The sequence below is a fragment of the Thermobia domestica genome, chromosome 13 (genome assembly GCF_964235325.1).
Source record: "Thermobia domestica chromosome 13, izTheDome1.hap1.1, whole genome shotgun sequence".
Lineage (NCBI taxonomy): Eukaryota > Metazoa > Arthropoda > Insecta > Zygentoma > Lepismatidae > Thermobia > Thermobia domestica.
Genome location: NC_137466.1, coordinates 70,811,065 through 70,831,536, shown reverse-complemented (window position 1 = coordinate 70,831,536; position 20,472 = coordinate 70,811,065). Strand labels below are relative to the sequence as shown.

At 36.3% G+C, this 20,472-nt stretch overlaps 2 protein-coding genes across 3 annotated transcripts in view; both read left to right on the top strand.

Annotated features, from left to right (window-relative positions):
* Nucleotides 1–20,472, top strand: part of LOC145668225 (macrophage mannose receptor 1-like) — a 125,096-nt gene that overhangs the window by 58,567 nt on the left and 46,057 nt on the right. The gene's annotated exons all lie outside the window — the stretch shown is intronic.
* The window catches only part of LOC145669066 (secretory phospholipase A2 receptor-like), a 65,406-nt gene that overhangs the window by 8,944 nt on the left and 35,990 nt on the right, over nucleotides 1–20,472 (top strand). Inside the window, exons 4-7 of the mRNA XM_081737425.1 lie at nucleotides 255–482; nucleotides 5,245–5,424; nucleotides 9,436–9,660; nucleotides 14,292–14,423. Of these exons, the coding sequence (XP_081593551.1) occupies nucleotides 255–482; nucleotides 5,245–5,424; nucleotides 9,436–9,660; nucleotides 14,292–14,423 (765 nt within the window). The remainder of the gene's footprint in view (nucleotides 1–254; nucleotides 483–5,244; nucleotides 5,425–9,435; nucleotides 9,661–14,291; nucleotides 14,424–20,472) is intronic.

Below are 20,472 nucleotides of genomic sequence, written 5' to 3'. Positions count from 1 at the left end.
TTTCATTTTGGCGATTGTGGTCTGTTTCTTCTTGAGCATGTGTTAAAGATATGTGATGAGTTAGTTTTAGATATTTAAACAATTAAAAAATCTTTTGTATTGGGGTATTTAATATGTGACAATATACCTATGCTAATTAAGTAAATCTTTCAATATGTTTTCTAAAGTTTCTATCATAACCTTTACATTTAATTTTTCGAAGATAACTTCTGATTTTTCTAACATATTATATATTACTTATTTTTTCCCAATAGATTTGAATGATATGTGGATTGGAGGTAAACTGAAGAAGCATCAATGGGAATGGGCACTGCTCGATAAAAAGATTCCACATCATCCGGATATACAAGGATATCCTCCATGGGAAATGGAAGCCACTAAAGGTGTACAGAAATGTCTTAGTTTATCAAAAAATTCGAGAGGCGATCCCATCTTCATTAGTAGGGATTGTAATGAACGTCTTCCTTACCTCTGTGCTGTCGGTGAGTGGGTAAATTCTTAACAGAATAAATCAATTTTAGTACTTCTGTGATTCCTTACATGTTAAATCCTTTTAAAGCGGCAGATCCAAAGAGGAATTTTGCAGAGATAACCTCCGTGTTTCTGTCCCGTACTCCAAGTGAAACGTTCCATGGGATTTGGCGTAAGTCTTTATTTAAAACTCACTTCCTGGGACAATGATGGCTCACCTGTAGAGTGTTCATCTCTGGTGCATGGGATCTCTGATTCAATCCTAGCTCATGCCAAGTGGGCTTTGTGTTGAACAAACACTGATGCACGGTTTTCTCCAGGTTTCCCTGTTTTTCTCACTTTCTTCATTCACCATTTCCTTTTCTAAAATCATAATCGCCTTCTCTCTTATCCTCCGTGCGTAATTGTTGAACATTAAACTAAAAAGTCAAAGCGCTACTATCTACTAATTGTGTATACCTACATATTCTATCTTCTACTGAAATACTGTCTTTCTCATATAGAGATCTCTTCAGTATCACCTCTTAAGAGAATTAAATATTAACTCAAAAGACTTTTGATGAATCTTTTATCCTTACGATTTCCAGCTCACTGGATAAAACCCTTTCTGTACATTAATAAATACAATGTACGCCTCTTTCTTATTTTCTATAAACCTTTCACCAAGATTAGCGTCTCTTGTGCCTTTCCCCCGTCCCAAATCAAAACTTCCTCTTCACACTGATTTTTATACTATCTGTCTCAAGCATTTTTATAGTTCTAAAAGGGTAGAAAATATCAAGTATTTAAAAGCATTTTTGGATGAAATGAAAGAAATCGGTCAAGTTCAGGCCCCGTACGGTTGACATATTCTGAGATGATAATTACTTGGGTGTTACCATAGTTAACTCATAAAACCACATTCCCGTTACATACAAACGAACATTCTTAGACATTGAGCAATTTTATAGTCTATCTCCAAAGATTATTGTTAGATCCTTATGAAGTTTATATGGGACCAGAGATAGAAATAGTTTTTCAAACAATAAAAGAATTATCAAAATTGGTGTATCTTTGTCGAAGTTATGAGTTATTATACAAACAAATTAATGGTGAACATTGTCAATCATTGAGAAATTTCAAGTCTAGCTTCGAAGATTATCACTAGATCTTTATTGAGTTTACGTGGAATCACGATCTCCCTCTCTCTTTATATATATATATATATATATATATATATATATATATATATATATATATATATATATATATATATATACCGGGTGTTCTAAAATGGCGCCGACGGACCACAGAGCACTCTTCTACAAGTCAAAATAAATAAAAAATATATATATTTGGATACCTTTTGAATCGAAAATGGAATTTAGAGCGACTAAGAAATATCGACGATGATGCGAAAGAAGAAATTGAAGAAAAGTTCTTTGCAATGGGAGATATGGTTGGGAATATAGAGAATAGTTGAGAAAAAGTTAAACAGATTCTACTTGACACACTCCACAATAACATTGGCAGGATGGAGAGAGCACCGAGAAAACCATGGATATCTGAAGCAATGCTTAAGAAGATGGAGGAACGCAGCAGGGCGAGAAACACGGACATCAAGGAATACAGAAGGCTGAATAATGGATTGAGAAGAGAGACGGACAAAGCCAAAGGAAAGTACTTGGAACAGATATGTGAAGAAATAATGGAACTTAAGCGGCGCGGCAGATATGATCTGATGTACCAGAAAGCAGAAGAATTAGGAGGGAAAGCTAACAAAAGTATAAGAACGTTCGGTATTGAAGATCAACAAGGTAATGTAACCACTGACCATCAAAGAATCCTTAGAATTTGGGAGGAATACATAAAAGATCTGTATAATTAGAAGAACCGCCCCAAAGATATTGCGATCGAAGCAGAGGAAGAGGTGGATGGTGATAAAAAAGGACCCAGTATATTGAAAAGTGAAGTAGTACAAGCAATCAAAGACATACAATGGAGAAAGACCACTTGCAGACGACGACATACCAGTAGTTTTGCTCGAGGGATTAGGAGATAATGCAATGAAAGTACTGACTTCACTTATTAATAAGATCTACCTGAGTGGAGAATGGCCAAAGTATTTTCTTGATGTTACAATGATTGCATTGCCTAGGAAAAGCAAACAAAGAAGTACAGCGATCACAGAACAGTTAGCCTAATTTCCCACTCTGGAAAGACCATTGCACGCATTCTGAACAGGCGGCGGCAAAGTAAGGTAGATAAGAGGTTAGAAGAAGATCAATTTGGATTCCGGAAAGGAAAAGGTACCAGAGATGCTATTGGATTGATGAGAATTATATCAGAAAGAATTCTTGATGTAAAAGAAGAGTTGTGTTTGTGCTTCATCGACTGGCGAAAAGCTTTCGACCGAGTTAATTGGACGAAACGTCTGAAAATACTTAAAGAAATCGGAGTCAACTGGAGAGATCGACAACTCATTCAAAACCTGTACACAGGACAACGAGTGGAGTTGCGCTTGAATGAAGGAGAAACCAACAGTGTGGAGACTGGAAGAGGAGACAGATGAGTAAGTAGTTTGTCACCCCAATTATTCAACATTTACAGTGAATGTTTAATGAAGGAAGCATTAATGGGAATTGGAGATTTCACGATTGGAGGTCAGATCATTAGCAAGATCAGGTATGCACATGATACGGTTATAATAGCAAAAACCGAAGGAGGACTACAGGAGATGATTGACAAAATAGTTGACACTGGAAAACTGTATGGAACGGAAACTAACATTGAAAAGTCGAAAGTCATGAGAATATCCCGCGGAAACACGCCCTTACGGATCAGAGTAGAACAAGGAGAACTTAAAAAGGTCGATAATTTGAAGTATCTGGGAAATATTTTGACGAGAGACGCTTACTGCACCAAAGAGATCAGGTCAAGAATTGCCATAGCTAAAGAAGCATTCAACAAGAAAAGATCACACTTAACTAGCAGGCTCAAATTTGGACTTAAGAAGAAGTTAAGAGTGGCGCATTGGACCGCATGGTTCAGAGACTTGGACATTACGGAAGTTAGAGAAGAAATATTTGGAAAGCTTGGAAATGTGGTGTTGGAGGAAGATGGAGAAGACAAAATGGACAGAGAGAGCAACAAACGAAGATATTTTTAAACGGATAGGAGAGAAGAGGACACTTCTAGCCACCATTCTTCGTAGAAAGGCCAATTGGATTGAACACATCTTCAGAAGAAACTGTCTTCTTCACACCGCTATAGAAGGAAAGATAGAAGGGAAGCGAGAAATAGGAAGAAGAACACAGCTGATCGAATCTTGCCAGATGACAGTTAAAGTCAATAAATGTTGGTACTAGCACCACTTATTACCTAAACAATCAATATAACCGTTTGATGGATTTGTAGAGCAATGCTAATGGTTCTATGTTAATATGCGATGTTGCCACATAGTGAAATTGTGATTCCTCATAGCGGCTGAAGGAGGCCCCGGAGGGCATTTTGTCATACAACATTCTCGCATTATTTTAACCTGTAGAATAGTGCTCTGTGGTGCGTGGGCGCTATTTTCAGAACACCCGATATATATATATATATATCAAAACGGATCGAATTTAGAACCTCCCCCATTTTCGAAGTAGGTTGAAAAGGAGGATTAAATATTTGCATATGCTTTTTTTGTAAGGAAGTTTAATTTTGTTAATAGGAAGGGAAAAAATAGATAATATTATTATATCCTCTTAAATGTTATTCGTCTTAAATATATTCACATTTTTCTTATGTACAAAATAACAAGAATGTTTTCCTTTTAAGCATACTAAAATCGCATTATCATGAAACATGCAAAATATTGCCTTTTGTAACAATTTTTAATCATGAATTTTTAATAAGATATTTCTAGGATTACAACTTACAGTTTTAAAGGTGGACTGTTATTCTAAAAGTACTAGGTGGCTTTCTAAATGTACTGACGAGAAATTAAAACTGCTTCGCTTTACAACGTAAGAAAGTTTATGATCAGTCGGATGCTTCTTGTTTAGACAATGTGTTGTCAACACACCGACCTCTATCTTATTTCTGCTTTCTTGAGGGAGTTCAATACGTCTCAATTTAACTAACTTAATAATTTCATTGTGATTGTTAATCTTCATTGGATATCCTAGCTTCACCGTAACTCAGTCCACAACCAAGCCAATTAACGTGGTTTTGTCCACTTGACTATACTGAAGCATGAAATGTGACCCAGAAGGTACAAAATCTTTGATTGATCTTAAACTAGAAAGGTTCCTGCACGCAAGTTTGGTTTTAAATGATTCTCAGGCAATGTTTCCTGACGATTTATTTCTTCAGATGATTTTCAGAAATTATCCAGGAATATCAGTAAAAAGTCAAGTATTACTATGTAGATTTTACAGTGTTGAAATGCTTAGTCTAGTATGATGTTTTCTATATCAGTTTCTATAGATGGTGTATGTGCAACAAACATAGTCAATTTTGGTGAATGAAGATTTAGTTTACATGTTAGCAAAATCTGTTTTGTCACCTTAGTCGCATTGAGTTTTATTTATCAGTACTTTAGATTTCAAATAGTGTAGTCAAGACAGCACAAAACATACTTGAAGATAGTAACTTAGCACTTTAAAATAGTAAGAAAAGCAATACCAACATGATTATAGTGTGATTGATTGTCACAAGAAACTTTCTAGTTTTCTCATATAATCACGAAATGCGCTTATTTCCATTAATGATACAAAAGACGATCAATTAATATATTTCGTTTTTCAGATATTGAAATTCAAACTGTGAATATATTAGGAGAGTTGAGGAATGGTAACCTCAAATACGTTATTTACAATTCTAGCCTAAGTTGGAGTGAAGCAATGGGTATTTGCTGGGATACAAATAGTTTCCTTGCTAAAGTTGGAGATGCAGATGTCGCCAATTTCATAGCAAGAAGATTTCATGGTAAGATGGATGACATCTTTCATATATTTAACTCAAATGCTACAAATATTAATTTAAGTAATTAATAGGACTAAAATATATATCCTTGAATGACAGTTCTTTTGTTGACCAATATTTGTCAGGACTTTTAATTCTTCGTTGGTTCATTACTTTGGAACAAATCAAGCATTTGCTGAGCGATGGAAAGTTAGTTGTTTCTACGAGTCATATTTTATAGGAAGATTCAACAATAACGCCACCTTTAATCTGGTACATTTACTTCCTAGATTTAATATTACAAGTTTAAAAATTAAACAAAGAATTTCAAAGTGACAAACCAAAATTTGTATATTAGAGTTTAAAAATTAAACAAAGAATTTCAAAGTGACAAACCAAAATGTGTATATTAGAGAAATATCTTAAATTGAATTCACATTGTCATTCATACGTTTCTTATCATTCACAAACTGTCTGTACCACTTGCCTACAATTAAAAACTTTGCACGGTAGGTTGTAACGACGATAACATTATTTATTGTTATGAAATATAAAAACTAAGGCTATTAAAGGAAATGTCGAAATAGTATGATAAATCATCTGTATTATGCCATCTTAAATTACAGAGAAGTAATCTTATCTCGCTCATATTTTCAAAAATATTGCTTTGAAATAAAATTCCAAGGAGTAATAATACTTAGAATTATTTTATCCAGTCAAATAACCTGACATCATGATTTGTAATAGTGAAAACAAAACTTAAGATTATATTGGGTTGCTGGAAATAACTAATGAAGGATTTTTTGAGGAGAGGAAGGAAATATATGTTTTCGTTTTGGTTTAGAAGGTTCCAACCGGGTAAACTAAGAAAAGTTAATGGAAGTGATTGATTTAATGATTCATTATGGTGTTATAGTGGGAACGTCAACAACTCATGGGAATGCTAAGAAAATTTGAATAGAATGGAAGAATGTATGTAGCTTTTTATTATTAGATTATTGAAGACTCTTCTGTTAGTGCTGTGTTGGCTGGTAGTACAACGCTATCAAGTCGATGTACTTCGTTGATGGTACTATATAGGATACCCCTCCAATTTTAACAGAGGGTAAATTACAGATGCGCGGTTAACTAGTGCATACGTAATTCAGTGCTACCAGCATGCTAGGCATGTATCGTCAGCAAAAGTGAGGTAGGCATACAGAAAACGTGGCAAGACTTTCCAAAAATTAACCCTATGTGAGAGAGATTGGGAAAAAATAAAGAGAATTGCCACAAAGATCAGTAGAGCGAAGTCGCACAACTGCCCTGGATAAATCAATGAGCATCTAGAGCTATCTGTTTTTACAATCACAATCTAGCCGGAGCTCCGTAATCTCAACACCAGCTATTGGCTTGCAAATTGCAAATCTTTTATCACCACCGTCATTACATAGAGCAAAAAAGACAATATGGAAGACACAAAACATAGACCTACATTGGTTGCAGAAGAGTAATATGATTCGATGAGTAGTTTTTCTTCTTGTTTGCACAGTCTGCTGGGATTGCGTCTAAGAGATGTGTACTCCTGATTGGATAAATCCTTTCGTTAAACACAATGGTGTTTCTGTGCCGGTATTGGCAAAATTTCATGATCTATCGTTAGTTCTGTTATTGCTCTCAAAGGATGAAATACTGCCAGTGGTTAGTTGGATATTTATGTGAATAGGTTTATCCTATGGCACAGGTATTGATCCCTGACAACGATGAGTCATCTTAAATGAGATTGTGCCAATACATACAGCCATACCTGCTCAGGTGAGATTTGAGGAACATCAGAGTGAATTTCAACACATTCAGGCTCGCTTAATCCCCCAACTAATTTAATAGCTATGCCCAGTTTTAGAGCAGCGAATCGGGCGCATATTTCCTCAATGGAGCATCTGAGTGCTTGCGTGCATGAATAATGATTGACTACTTTTGTGGAACCGATTCACAAGCCACGAGTCTTAATTTTTGTATAAGTCTGAAATCTGCGACGAAAGTAAACTGCATGTCAACCAAATATTGCCAAATCCAGTAATAAACTAATTATTGCCTATAATAGAGATTATATATATATATATATATATATATATATATATATAGATAGATAGATAGATAGATAGATAGATAGATAGATAGATATACGAAGTGTGCTAGAAAAGTAATGAAACTTCGTACTAACTATAGTTTTTAAGTTTTTCAAACAACAATGTTATTCCTTTCAAAGTAGTTCCTTTGGGCAACCATACACCGGTGGAGACGTTGTTCCCACTCTTGGTAGCAGCGCTGGAAGTCTTCAACTGGTATAGCCTTTAACTGGCAAAGTCTTTTGAATGTTCCCTAGAGTTCCAAAGTGACGTCCTTTTAGGACATGTTTCAATTTCGGAAAAAGGAAAAGGTCACAAGGACTCAAATCAGGTGAATAGGGGGTTGAGAAACAACACTAATGCGTTTTGAGGTCAAAAATTCACTGATAGAATGGCCGTGTGACATGGGGCATTATCATGATGAAGCATCCACTTGTCTGCAATGTCTTATCTCACACGAATCAGTCTTTTCCTGACCCTTTCAAGGACACGTTTATAAAAAACTTGTTTGACAGTTTGTCCTGGTGGAACAAATTCTTTATGCACGGTACCCTTACAGTCAAAAAAAAACAAATCAGCAATGTCTTGATCTTTGATTTGCTCTTCCGACATTTCTTCGGCCCAGACGACGGTGTGTGCACTCTTCGCTTTGCCGCTTTGTTTCAGGATCGTACTCAAATATCCAGGATTCATCACCTGTGATCGCACAATTGAAGAATTCTTGTTCATTGGCAATCCTCCTAAGAAGATCAACGCACACGTTGTTTTAGATTGTCCTTCTGTTCAGTTGTATGGTTTTTCGGTACCATTTTGGCACAAAACTTTCGCATGTTCAAATCATCTGTCAAAATTTGATGTACGGCGAAAGTGTTTACATTTAATTGTTCATTCATCATCTTTATTGTTAAACGACTGTCTGATCTCACAACAGCTGTCACACGTTCAACATTTTCTTCAGTTTTAGAAGTTGAAGGTCTCCTGAGTGAGTTTCATCTTCAACATGTTCTCAGCCTTTCAAAAATGATTTGTGCCAGCCGGAAACTTGTGCTCTTGATAAACAATGTTCCCTATAGGTCTGTTTCAACATTTCAAAAGTCAAACTCGCGGATTCACCAAGTTTAACACAAAACTTTGTTGTACAACGTTGCTCTCAATTCCAATGCTCCATTTGTGTAACACAACTTCATTGATGACGCTGTCAAAAATAATGTGTTAGCTGTACGGAGCTGTAACTCGGACTGAGGAAGTGGAAGGGCTAAACAAACCGGTCTAGTACAGGCCGGTAGACACAACGTTGCCAAATCGCCCGCAGTGATGCTAGTCTAATTACTTTTCTGACACACCTATATATATATATATATTATTCGTAATATATCTATGAGTTTAGACATGCTTCAGGCTTTTACACTAATTAAATGTATATCTTTCATGTTAATTGTAAAGCGCTTCTCATATTGTAGTTGGAAGTCATGAAATGTTGATTATGATTTATGATTGTGTTGTAAAGCTGTTAGTTGATGTTGCTCGAATGGGAAACACGATTTCGGCCTGTAGAGTTCTAATCGGAAAGCGTGTAAGAAAGAAACCTTTCACCAAGAAGACAAAGAAAGTAGATAGAGAATAACGTGGATGATACTGTAAAGAGGCGCCCTTGGAAGTGGGATGACAATAATATTAACTGATTTGACACAGAATAACGTTAACTAGGTTGGTTTGACATGGGATAATACTAACCGGATTGGTCTGGGATAGAATAATACTTGGTTTGGTATAGGAGAGGATATAATTTGGAGAGTTTAATCCTAAGCCTCAGAGTAGATGCTACATGCTTTTATCAAATACTTCTTTATAATTCGTAATTTCCTTTGATCGCTACCTATTATTAAATCTATTTTATCCTAATTATTTCTGTATTTCTTATCTATAGGTATGGAACCTATGTGGGTTGGAGGCCAAACAAGTAAAGACAGATGGGTATGGTATCATACAGGACAGAAAATAGGAATAGATGCAAGTAGAGATGCACACATTTGGAAAGTATCAAAGGAATCAAAGGAGAGTCAACAGTGTCTTCTAGTGACAGAGGAAGAACATCGAGGAGTGTTTTATAGTGATGATTGCTCAGCAACACATCCGTTCGTTTGTGAAGAAGGTAGCAGTTTAGTCTAAGTGTGAGAACATAGTGATTGTAGTTCATCTTACAGTGCCACTCACTTCTCAATTCATCTTGAATAGTTGCTCAGTATTTCATTCACATGTAAGTATATAGTAAACACATGGTAAAGCACCTTGCCTGACAATTCATCTAGCCACGATGCTCGTACTTTACTGAATTTATGGGTTTATGATTTTTCATCAGCTACCTCACTATCGCAAAGCTCTGATTGGCCCATTCATTACCGTCTGCTGTTCCCTTCTATCAATTTGTAGAATAATTCGTACTGAGATTCATCCGTCATATTTCGTCATGGTATATTTCATGTGTTTTCCAGGCATAAGCTTGAAGCAAAGCATCACAAGCATGTTTACGACGGACTGTGGTGCTGGTGATCACTAACACTTCGACTTCTCGCCGAAGGATTCCGTGTCCATTGCTATCAAAATTTAACTTTTTGCCTACTTTGGACCCACTTTAAATCAGAGCATCTGAGGATTCTGCTGGAAGCATGTCTAGTAATTATGTTTTATAGGAAATCCCTTTGCGCACACAATGTAAATTGCATAAGTATGCATTTTTGTATGGCGTATGTGTGACTTATACGTTTATATGGACCACCACCTCATGGTTTCTCGAATTGAGGAGAACGCGTGTTGAAACGTAACTTCTTCAAAATTTGGACTGCTCTAGATCTGATACTATGGACTCTTCACCACAGGTCCATATGAACTTTTCTCTTATTTTGATGTGCGAAACTACCTCTTATAATTTGCCAGCATAGTTCATTAACACCATGCAGTCAGTAGTAATTGTTCTACAGGAAGTATTGTGTACATGATTTGCGACTTCGCTTGTGTTTCAGTGTTTTGCCCTCTCCCTCTCTTGGAGAAAGCCTGCTTGTGTTTCTGTCTACTATTCTTCAACTACACTCGGTACAAGAAACTTCCTCAGTTGATCCATGGAGTTGGAATTAATAATTTTGGTTGACGTTAGTTGTTCCCGTCAAGTTTTCGTCTTGCCTACAAATTGGCAGGATGCTACTGACATCTATTGGAGTCAGGTAGGAAACAGTGTAACCTGTGACAGCTATTAGGAGCTTGTATGACTGAGTGAGGCAACTTACTTTTAGAGTAAGGATTTTTATGACGAAGTAAACTGCCCACTTTTGGAACAAAAAATGGTGAAAACCAGAAGTGATAAGGCAGTAATCTTTCCTCAACTATGCTATATTATGCACAACCCCGTCTTCAAAAAATATCGGTATAAAACTAAATATCGGTTGTCACTCACTCTGCAAGGTGGATCGTGAGGTGAACGGCAGGATGTAATTTTCCAAAAATACTCATGCTCTAATACTGTGTCAGAAAAGAAAAGTATACCTCTGTGAAATTATACACTGTTTATTTTAGCTTTGCAACTATCTTACAACTTTAATAGAAACCCAAAATCAAAATGTAAGTAAACATTATCCAGTATATCCCTTTTGTGCATGAATTATGTTCTCATTGACATGCGATGATTATTTTTTTCTTACAAATTGTTCTTGATGTACTATGACATGTAAAACTGACAATTTTAAAATGTGATATTTTCTTAGCAGAATTTAATTATTATCTTTATCTGTCCACTTGAATGGACTTCATGCATTTTGGGTAAGACAATAATTTCTGAATTGTGGCACATAAAGTTTGCAAAATTATACTAAAAATAAATGGAATAAACGTTATATTGTAGAAAACTTGCCAAAGTGGTTTTGCTACAAGTAATAACAGTTAAAAATCAACATATTCAACAAAATCGTACATGTAACCACTATTCTGTGACCTTCCCGAAATTTTCATTCCCAAACTTTCTGCTTCGTGGGTATATATTGGTTTATGTTACGTCTACCCTTGAATGGCATGATTTGCCCGGCAATGAATTGATACTCTTCATCATTCACAGAAAATTCGAATGTCTCCTTCAGTTTATTCAGTACATATCGTAACTTATAAAGTCTGTTGTTCGCATCTCGAGGCTATGAATTATCATAGAAATGAAGATATTTCCATATGAGGTCAAGCCGGTTTACTGACATTACGTCAGCTACAAATTTACAACTTAAAACTTCATCGTAGGACCAACACTGTCGTGTCCCTTCCCATTTTGATTCTCATACAGATTGTTTTGAAACAATGTCAATTACAACGTCATTTGTAAATAACTTCGAAAACAAATCAATTTGCTCATTTCCTGTAATATTTACATTGTTATTTTTAAGAAATGAAGAAACATTGTAAGAAAACTTATTGATATATTTTGACCACCTCAATTTTACTTGTTGTCGTCTTTGGTTGCTTCTATTCAGAGGTGGATCTTCAGTTTCTTTTTATTCATTCGCTTATGCTGATTCACGTCCGTCATCCTCAATATACTGAGTAACATATGTTTAAGGATGTTTGTGTGTACAGGTCTACATGTTCCCGATTTCAGTTTGATTTCAGGAAAGATGCTCTTTTTTGGAGGTGTTCTGAACATACCAATTTTGTCTGCCATAACGTCTGCCATTTCACACATATATTAATCAGAAGTCTTGAATAATCTCATTGGTTGCCATAGAGGCTTCAATTATTATTTTTTGAGTGGCAAACGCCACTTTTTGCAAAAACAATAATATCTTCAATAGATTTATGAAGTCCACTACAGTGGACAGATTGTTGCAGACAAATATGCTTCAAGTGCATGCTGCCCACAAATGGAACATGTTTGTTTGGTTGATTTTTGTAGATACAAGAACAAAACCAGATAATTTCATAATGTCAGCTTGTTTCAGACATTGTAACAAGGAAAAGAAAAAAAATATCACTTGCTTGGCACATCCTCCATAGAATATGTCAGTAGGTATTTCAGAGCAACTCGCCACGAATCTTTCATGCCTGTTTCAAGTGCGCAAAGACGACGTCACACCCCTGCTTTCAGAGTTTCACGCTAGGTGTCAGAAAAATTAAGAGCGTCAGGCCACCCAAGTAACTTTTATTGAAAACGAATGCACTTGGGTTGTGAGTAGAGAGTTTCGACAGAACACAATCGTAAGCAATCAGCAGTGTCCACTCTAGTGGATGTAATGCACGAAAGGGATATACAATACTAGTTGAATACTAGTTCGGTCTTCACATGGGGAGAATAAGATTTATGTAAAACATTTGAAAGCTAAATAATGACTTAAATAAATGATAAAGAGCAACCCCTGCGGCGTTGCCGTCCATGTTGATTTTCAGGTCAGTTGGTATGCATATGAAGAATGAGATTTATGTAATTTTAGAAATAATGAGATGAGTGAAATAAATAGCGGAGACCAATGCCTTTGGCAATTTCTTTATCAGTTCTCTGACTTGCCCCATCGTACTTAAACGTGGGATTAAATGTCATCGGAACTGACACCAACAGGCTTAGCGAGCCCGAAAACTATGCTATTTGACATTAATCTTAGACAGTTTGAACATTTTATTTTTAATCCATTTTCAACTTCCATACCAACAGGGCTTGAACTTCAAAAGTAGAGGAATTAGTGAAAGAAATATCGAAGAGCCATCACCTTTGGCTCCGGCCAATTTGAAACGGAGAAATTAGTGAAAGATATAACGACGAGAAATGCTTTCGGCATTGGCAATACTAATTCTCGGGCCAGCTAAAATAGTTTGGCTTTAAATGTCATCGGGCTCTCTCACGGATCAGCTTATCGATTCCAGAAACCATAGAATCGACAATAATATCGGTCGTTTTCGATTACTTTTACATGCCACCCTTTGGACCCCCGTGAATCTTTTCTTACTCCTTCCTATTCCATCCCATAGTCCCTATAACGATGGCTGATTAATTCAAACTTACCGGCATTAATTACGATGGCTGATTAATTTAAATTATGACGGATTAATTTAAACGGCATTACTCACCTGTGTAACCGAATACTATCTATTGGACACTAATTGCAAACGTTTTCGATTGTTCTTACATATCACCACTCAATTTTTCGCATAAATTAAAAAGTGCCAACTCCAGTCAGAATATGCATTTTAATCAACTTAAATATTACATTATCCTTGGGAGGTCTAAAGTTAATAAACATGTCAGGTATTATTTTATTTGGTTCCGTAGTCATTGTGTGATTCGATTTTTTTTGCATAAAGTATGACCATCACTGTTCGCCTTAGAATATGCATTTTAATATCATATAATTCTTAGGGAGTTAAGTTTTATAATAATCCCAAATAAAATTTCAATTAGTTCAGCAGTTATTGCGTGACTTCTAGACAGAAACTCACATTCGATTTTATATAATAGATATAATTGCTCTTACCAAATAAAGTGTTTTTTTTTCACTTAAGTGAATTTATAATATCAACTATTGTTAAGCGACCCTTCATTCTAAATCTTCACAGAACATGCCGCACTGTAGGTTCTAAATACAATCTGTTAAGATTTAAAACCTTTGGAAACATTTGCATTATTTTCTTCAATTACTTTTATGTGTAAACTGAATTGGTGCAATTGAAGTGAGTTTATTTAGTATTTTATGTTGAATCAAATTGTTAGTGAAAAGATAATATTAGACCTATTTTGAATTATTTTCTTTTTGTAAACTATAGACTGGCGAAATTCAAGTGAATTTGATGTGAAAGGACTCCGGAGACATCACAAGATTCAAAGCAGGACAAATAACCAGGAAGATTTCCAGCAGGCACTTACAAACAAGAATTCTCAGAAAGAAATAGGAAAAGGTATGGTAACCATTTTTAGTAATATAATATCGTGGATTTCTTGTAAAAATCAGCTTAATTATTCCAAACTATACTTCCCATAGAAAAAGCGTATTATACAATTTTGAGTTGGGCTGAACAGTTCTATTATTTTATAATACACTTAACTAGGATTATACACAGAAGTGTTCTAGACTGAGTATTTCGAGTGAACATTTTGTTCAAAATTAATCTGCAGAATGGTAAATAAAAGCTAGAAAGGTATAGGGGTATCCGATAGTGAATTTGGGCGACAAAGTGATAATTTTGAGGGAGAAAAGTAAACTTGGGGAAAGAATGGTAAATTTTGGAAGCGGAGAGTGGTAATTTTGGGATAGAAAAATAAATTTACGGGAAAGAACGATTAATTTTGGAAATGTAGATGGTAATTTTGGCAAAGGTAAATTAAGGGGAAAGAATGGTAAATTTGGGGATGAGCTTACCCTTATGGAAATAGACAACAGTGCGATTAACCAAACGCGGATCCTGGATTTGGTTAAGAAAAAGAAACCAGTCCATGTCTTACTTTGTCCATCGCAAACTACGATCAGGTGCAATTTTTTAAAACCCGATACCAATTTGGACATCATGAGAGATGTTATGAGGGATCTCCATTTATGCCTAAAGAGTTTTAGACAGAATTGCTTATTTTAGAATCAGTCTGATTATCATTAAATGAATTTCTATTTATTTATTTTTAACGTTTGTGGTAAAACGTTATAGAATAGTATGATATAACATTAACTTCAGTTTCGTATCAGATTGTGTACAGTTCTATTATTTTATAATACACTTGACTAGGATTATACACAAAAGTGTTCTAGACTGAGTATTTGGAGTGAACATTTTGTTCAAAATTAAACTGCAGAATGGTAAATAAAAGCTAGAAAGGTATAGGGGTATCCGATAGTGAATTTGGGTGACAAAGTGATAATTTTGAGGGAGAAAAGTAAACTTGGGGAAAGAATGGTAAATTTTGGAAGCGGAGAGTGGTAATTTTGGGATAGAAAAATAAATTTACGGGAAAGAACGATTAATTTTGGAAATGTAGAATGGTAATTTTGGCAAAGGTAAATTAAGGGGAAAGAATGGTAAATTTGGGGATGAGCTTACCCTTATGGAAATAGACAACAGTGCGATTAACTAAACGCGGATCCTGGATTTGGTTAAGAAAAAGAAACCAGTCCATGTCTTACTTTGTCCATCGCAAACTACGATCAGGTACAATTTTTTAAAACCCGATACCAATTTGGACATCATGAGAGATGTTATGAGGGATCTCCATTTATGCCTAAAGAGTTTTAGACAGAATTGCTTATTTTAGAATCAGTCTGATTATCATTAAATCAATTTCTATTTATTTATTTTTAACGTTTGTGGTAAAACGTTATAGAATAGTTTGATATAACGTTAACTTCAGTTTCGTATCAGATTGTGTATTCTTTGTGCCTAAATACCGAACGCGTGTGATCTATCATCGTGGTTATGAGTTCGATGGGAATGTTTGCATCCGATATAAACCCGAGTAATGGATAGGATCTCGTTTCAGGGAGTGAGTACCGTCTCTCGAAGTTGGAATAGAATCGAAGCTGGAAATTGGAGTTAAGTTCCAACCAATCAAATCAATCTATTGTGAAAACTAGCTAACTAACTAAGACAAGTGATTCTGCGTTTAGAGTGCATAGGAAAAAAGACAATGACGTAATCGTTACGTTATGTTGAATTGAACACCAAACTGCAACTAACACCTGCAAAGTTGAGGCATTCTTTGTTTTGGTGTGGATGAAATTTTTGAAGTCCCTGCAAAAATTGGTCATTTAGGAAATTTTGAGAAGGTTAGTGGACAGACTTTGTACAGTGTAATCTTTAATAAGTATTATTCTTTGTAACTGTGCTGTTTGTTTGGTAGTACATACAGTTGAAACTGGTTAAATGTCGAGCAAAGTACAAACAACAAAGTTGCCTAAGTAGGAATCCTGATTTGTTTGTGCAAGACATCTCCGTATTGTAAGCGAAGGATTACAGACTGTTACTAAAGCCATTTGGCATATCGTTTGAGATGTCCCAAACGAATAGAAATGCTGGTGAAAGAAAGTGGGATGCCCAGAACATGGAAACAGCAATTGAAGCAATTAGGAAGAAAACAATGGAATATAAAAGAGCAAGTGAAGAATTCAAGGTCGGTAGACATACATTCCAAGATTCCGATTTACTTCCTGCTGCTAACATACAAGATATTCCTCCATGTGTCTTGTCCAATGAAGGAGTAGAAGTTCCTCGATTGGCGATAGCCACTCTTCGCCAGGAAGCCACCTTCATGTTTACATCACCATCAACCTCACATCAGCCAGGTCCATCTAATTTAACAGTGAGCAATAAGATCGTTTCATTGGACATCAGCCCAATACCCATTATGCGCAAAACAATGTCTAGGAAAGGTCGGAAGGGGTTTGGGTACAAAACCTCGCGGCCTGAACCTCGCGGACCAAAACCTCGCACGGCTAAAACCTCGCGGCCCAAAATCTCGCGGCCCAAAATCTCGCCGGGCCGAAACCTTGCCTGGCCAAAACCTCGCGGGACAAAATTGCGCCTGGCCAGAACCTCGCCGCCCAAAACGTCGCGGGACAAAATCTCGCGGGGCCAAAACGTCGCCTGGCCAAAACCTCGCCACCCAAAACCTCGCGAGCCAAAATCTCGCCGGGCCAAAACCTCGCGCCCCAAAATATCGCCATACCCAAAATCTCGCCTGACCAAAACCTCGTTGCAATGATCTCGCGACACAGAACCTCGCCTGGTCTAAATTAAGCGAGACGTAGTGTCGCCTGGGAAGTAATGTCGTCAGGATAAAACCTCTTCACGACGATTTCTTCAATGTAGAATGTTCTATCGCCAGATTTACAAAACTTCTTAGGTTTTGAAACTTGACATTTTGCATAAATCTTCTTGCTCCACGAGGGCATAAGCTCCAGATAAGACAATATTTTGCGAAATGCACGCCCTAAGAAGGAATGGAATGGAAGCCCTTGAATGAATTTTACCGTTCTCCAGATCTAAAAAACTACTAAGCATAAAACCTTTACGTTTTGGTACAAATCTTCTCCTTGTACCATAAGAAGGTATGTTGCAAAATGTTCTTCGTAAGGGAGTGTGTTTAAGTTTGGATAATTCTTGAGCGTTGGCTTGATCTCAGGACCCACGAGGTTTTGGCGGCGAGGTTTTGCCGGCGAGGTTTTGCCCGGCGAGATTTTGGGCGGCGAGGTTTTGGCCCGGCGAGATTTTGTCCCGTGAGGTTTTGGGCGGCGAGGTTTTGGCCACGCGAGGTTTTGGCCCGGCGAGATTTTGTCCCGCGAGGTTTTGGGCTGCGAGGTTTTGGCCACGCGAGATTTTGGGCTGCGAGGTTTTGGCCACGCGATGTTTCGGCCGGCGATGTTTCGGCCGCGAGATTTTGTCCGTATCCCGTCGGAAGGCAACGTCATCTTTTGTCATAACTTCTCCATAGAAACATAATCTACTTCCATGGTAATCTAGGTAATCACCATGAGAAGAATATATTATTATCAATGGACTCCAATGCCAAATCAGTAATGTGGGGATCAACTGTAACAGACGACAAGGGAGAAAAAATGGAAGAATTCATTGCACAACATGCACTGGAAGTAATAAACACAGGAAATAAACCTACCTTTGTTGGAATAAGAGGATCTTCACATATAGATGTGACATTAACAACACAAAACCTTAGTTCTAAACTTACAAATTGGAAAGTACATGAAAAAGAAACAACTAGCGATCACGAGGTTATAACTTTTGGCATAGAACTAACAAAAAGAAAAAACGAACCCATACTAATTAACAATAAAAAGACAAACTGGGAAATTTTTAAACAGAAACTAAAACTACCAGACATCAATGAAGAACAGGATACCAATGACCTTATTGAAACAATAGAGAAATCTACAATAGAAGCATTGAGAAAAGCAACGAAGGAAAACACAACAAAAAGAGGATATGGAGAATTTTGGAATTTGGGATTGGAAAGATTGAGGAAAAAAGTAAGAGCTAAAAGGAAGAGTTACCAAATGGCAATCTCGCAGACACTAAGACAAAGAAGATTAGAAGAATATAGGAAAACAAAGGAAGAATACGAAAAAGAAATTTTAATAGCAAAGAAGAATAGCTGGGAGAAGTTTCTATATGAGCAAATCCAACTAGACCCTTGGGGAACCCCATATAAACTGGCAATGCAAAAGCTGAACCCGCTAATACTATGTACAATTAAAAAACCAGATGGAACGTACACACAAACAAAAGAGGAAACATTGAATATGCTGTCAAAAAAGTTTTTTCCGGAAGACAAGGAAGACGAGGACACAAAGGGACAAAAAATATTAAGAAGAAGAATCATGGAAAATGGAGAGGACACAAATAACACAGACCAAAAATTAGTAACAAACGAAGAAATAGAAGAAATAATAAGGAAATTAAAGACAGGGAAAGCTCCAGGTCTAGATGGAATAAGAAATGAAGTCTATAAGAAGAACAAAGACGTATGGATTCCGTACTTGGCGAGACTATTCAACTTATTACTAAAAAGAAGGGAATTCCCAAACAATTGGAAGGAGTCCAGATTAATAATACTCCTTAAAAGCGCCGAAAAAAATCCATCAGAAGTAGGATCATATCGGCCAATATGTTTACTAAGGAACGTCAGTAAAATGTTTGAAAAAGTAATAGCAGAGCGGATAAAAAGAACAAGAGACATGACAAACGATAAGCTGCAATTTGGATTTAGAAAGGGTTGCTTAACAGAAGATGCATTAACATCATTTGTCGAACAAGTAAAAATTAGCAGATCAGAAAAGAAATATGCGGTAGCAATATTTGTCGATATCCAAGGAGCGTTCGATAACCTATGGATACCATCACTTATTGAAAACTTGAGAAAAATCAAAGTATCGAATAATATCCTCGAATTAATTAGAAGTTACTTTACAAACAGAAAAATTAGAATACCTACAGAAACAGAAGATCATATAGTGGAAGCAAGAAAAGGATGCCCACAGGGTTCGATACTCGGCCCACTAATGTGGGATATTCAATTACAACCATGCCTAGAAAAACTAAATCGGATGATACAAACAGATAGAGTCATTGCGTTCGCAGATGATATAGCAATTATCACATCAGGAAATTCGAGAAATGAAACTGAAAGAAAAATAAACGAAATACTTCAGGAAATACAAAATTGGTGCCTAGAAAACAAACTAACAGTCTCGGCCAAAAAGACAAAATATATGATCCTAGGAGCAAATCTACAACGAAATCCTATGATAAGAATTGGCGTAGAAAAGATAGAACGATCAACTAAATTTAAATATTTAGGAGTGCAAATCGACGATAAACTGAACTTTAATTCTCATATACAGTATATTACAGATAAAGGACAAAAGGTTATCAACAAATTAATGACATTTGCAACAAACAAGTATAAAATCCCCATAAAAACTTTTAAATTGTACCAGGAAGCAATCGTTAATGCAACAATGTGCTACGCATCAAGCATATGGGAGCACCGCTTGAGAGAAAACAAAAAACTATTAGGAAAAATAAATCGCCCACAGAGAAACCTGATGCTAAGAATGACAGGTGCATTCAGTACAACCTCCCATATGGCACTATGTGTAATACTTGGGATAAAACCATTGCACCTATGCGTGCGACAGAGAGCAATGATGTACTACCATAGGAAGAATAATTCGGACAGAATAAAAGAAATCGCCGGAAAGGAAACAAACACAAAACAGGATATTGAACAAATAATTATGGAAAAATGGAATGAAGAATGGACGCAGGTAACACACTCTGCTAGGGTGAAGAATATAATACCAACGATAAAGGATAGAATGGAAATGCAACATATGGACGTAAATACAGGGATGGTTCATTTAATCAGTGGACATGGGCCCTATGAGGACTACCTATACAAAATAAATAGAAAACCTACACCAAACTGTGATTGCGGCGAAAGAGG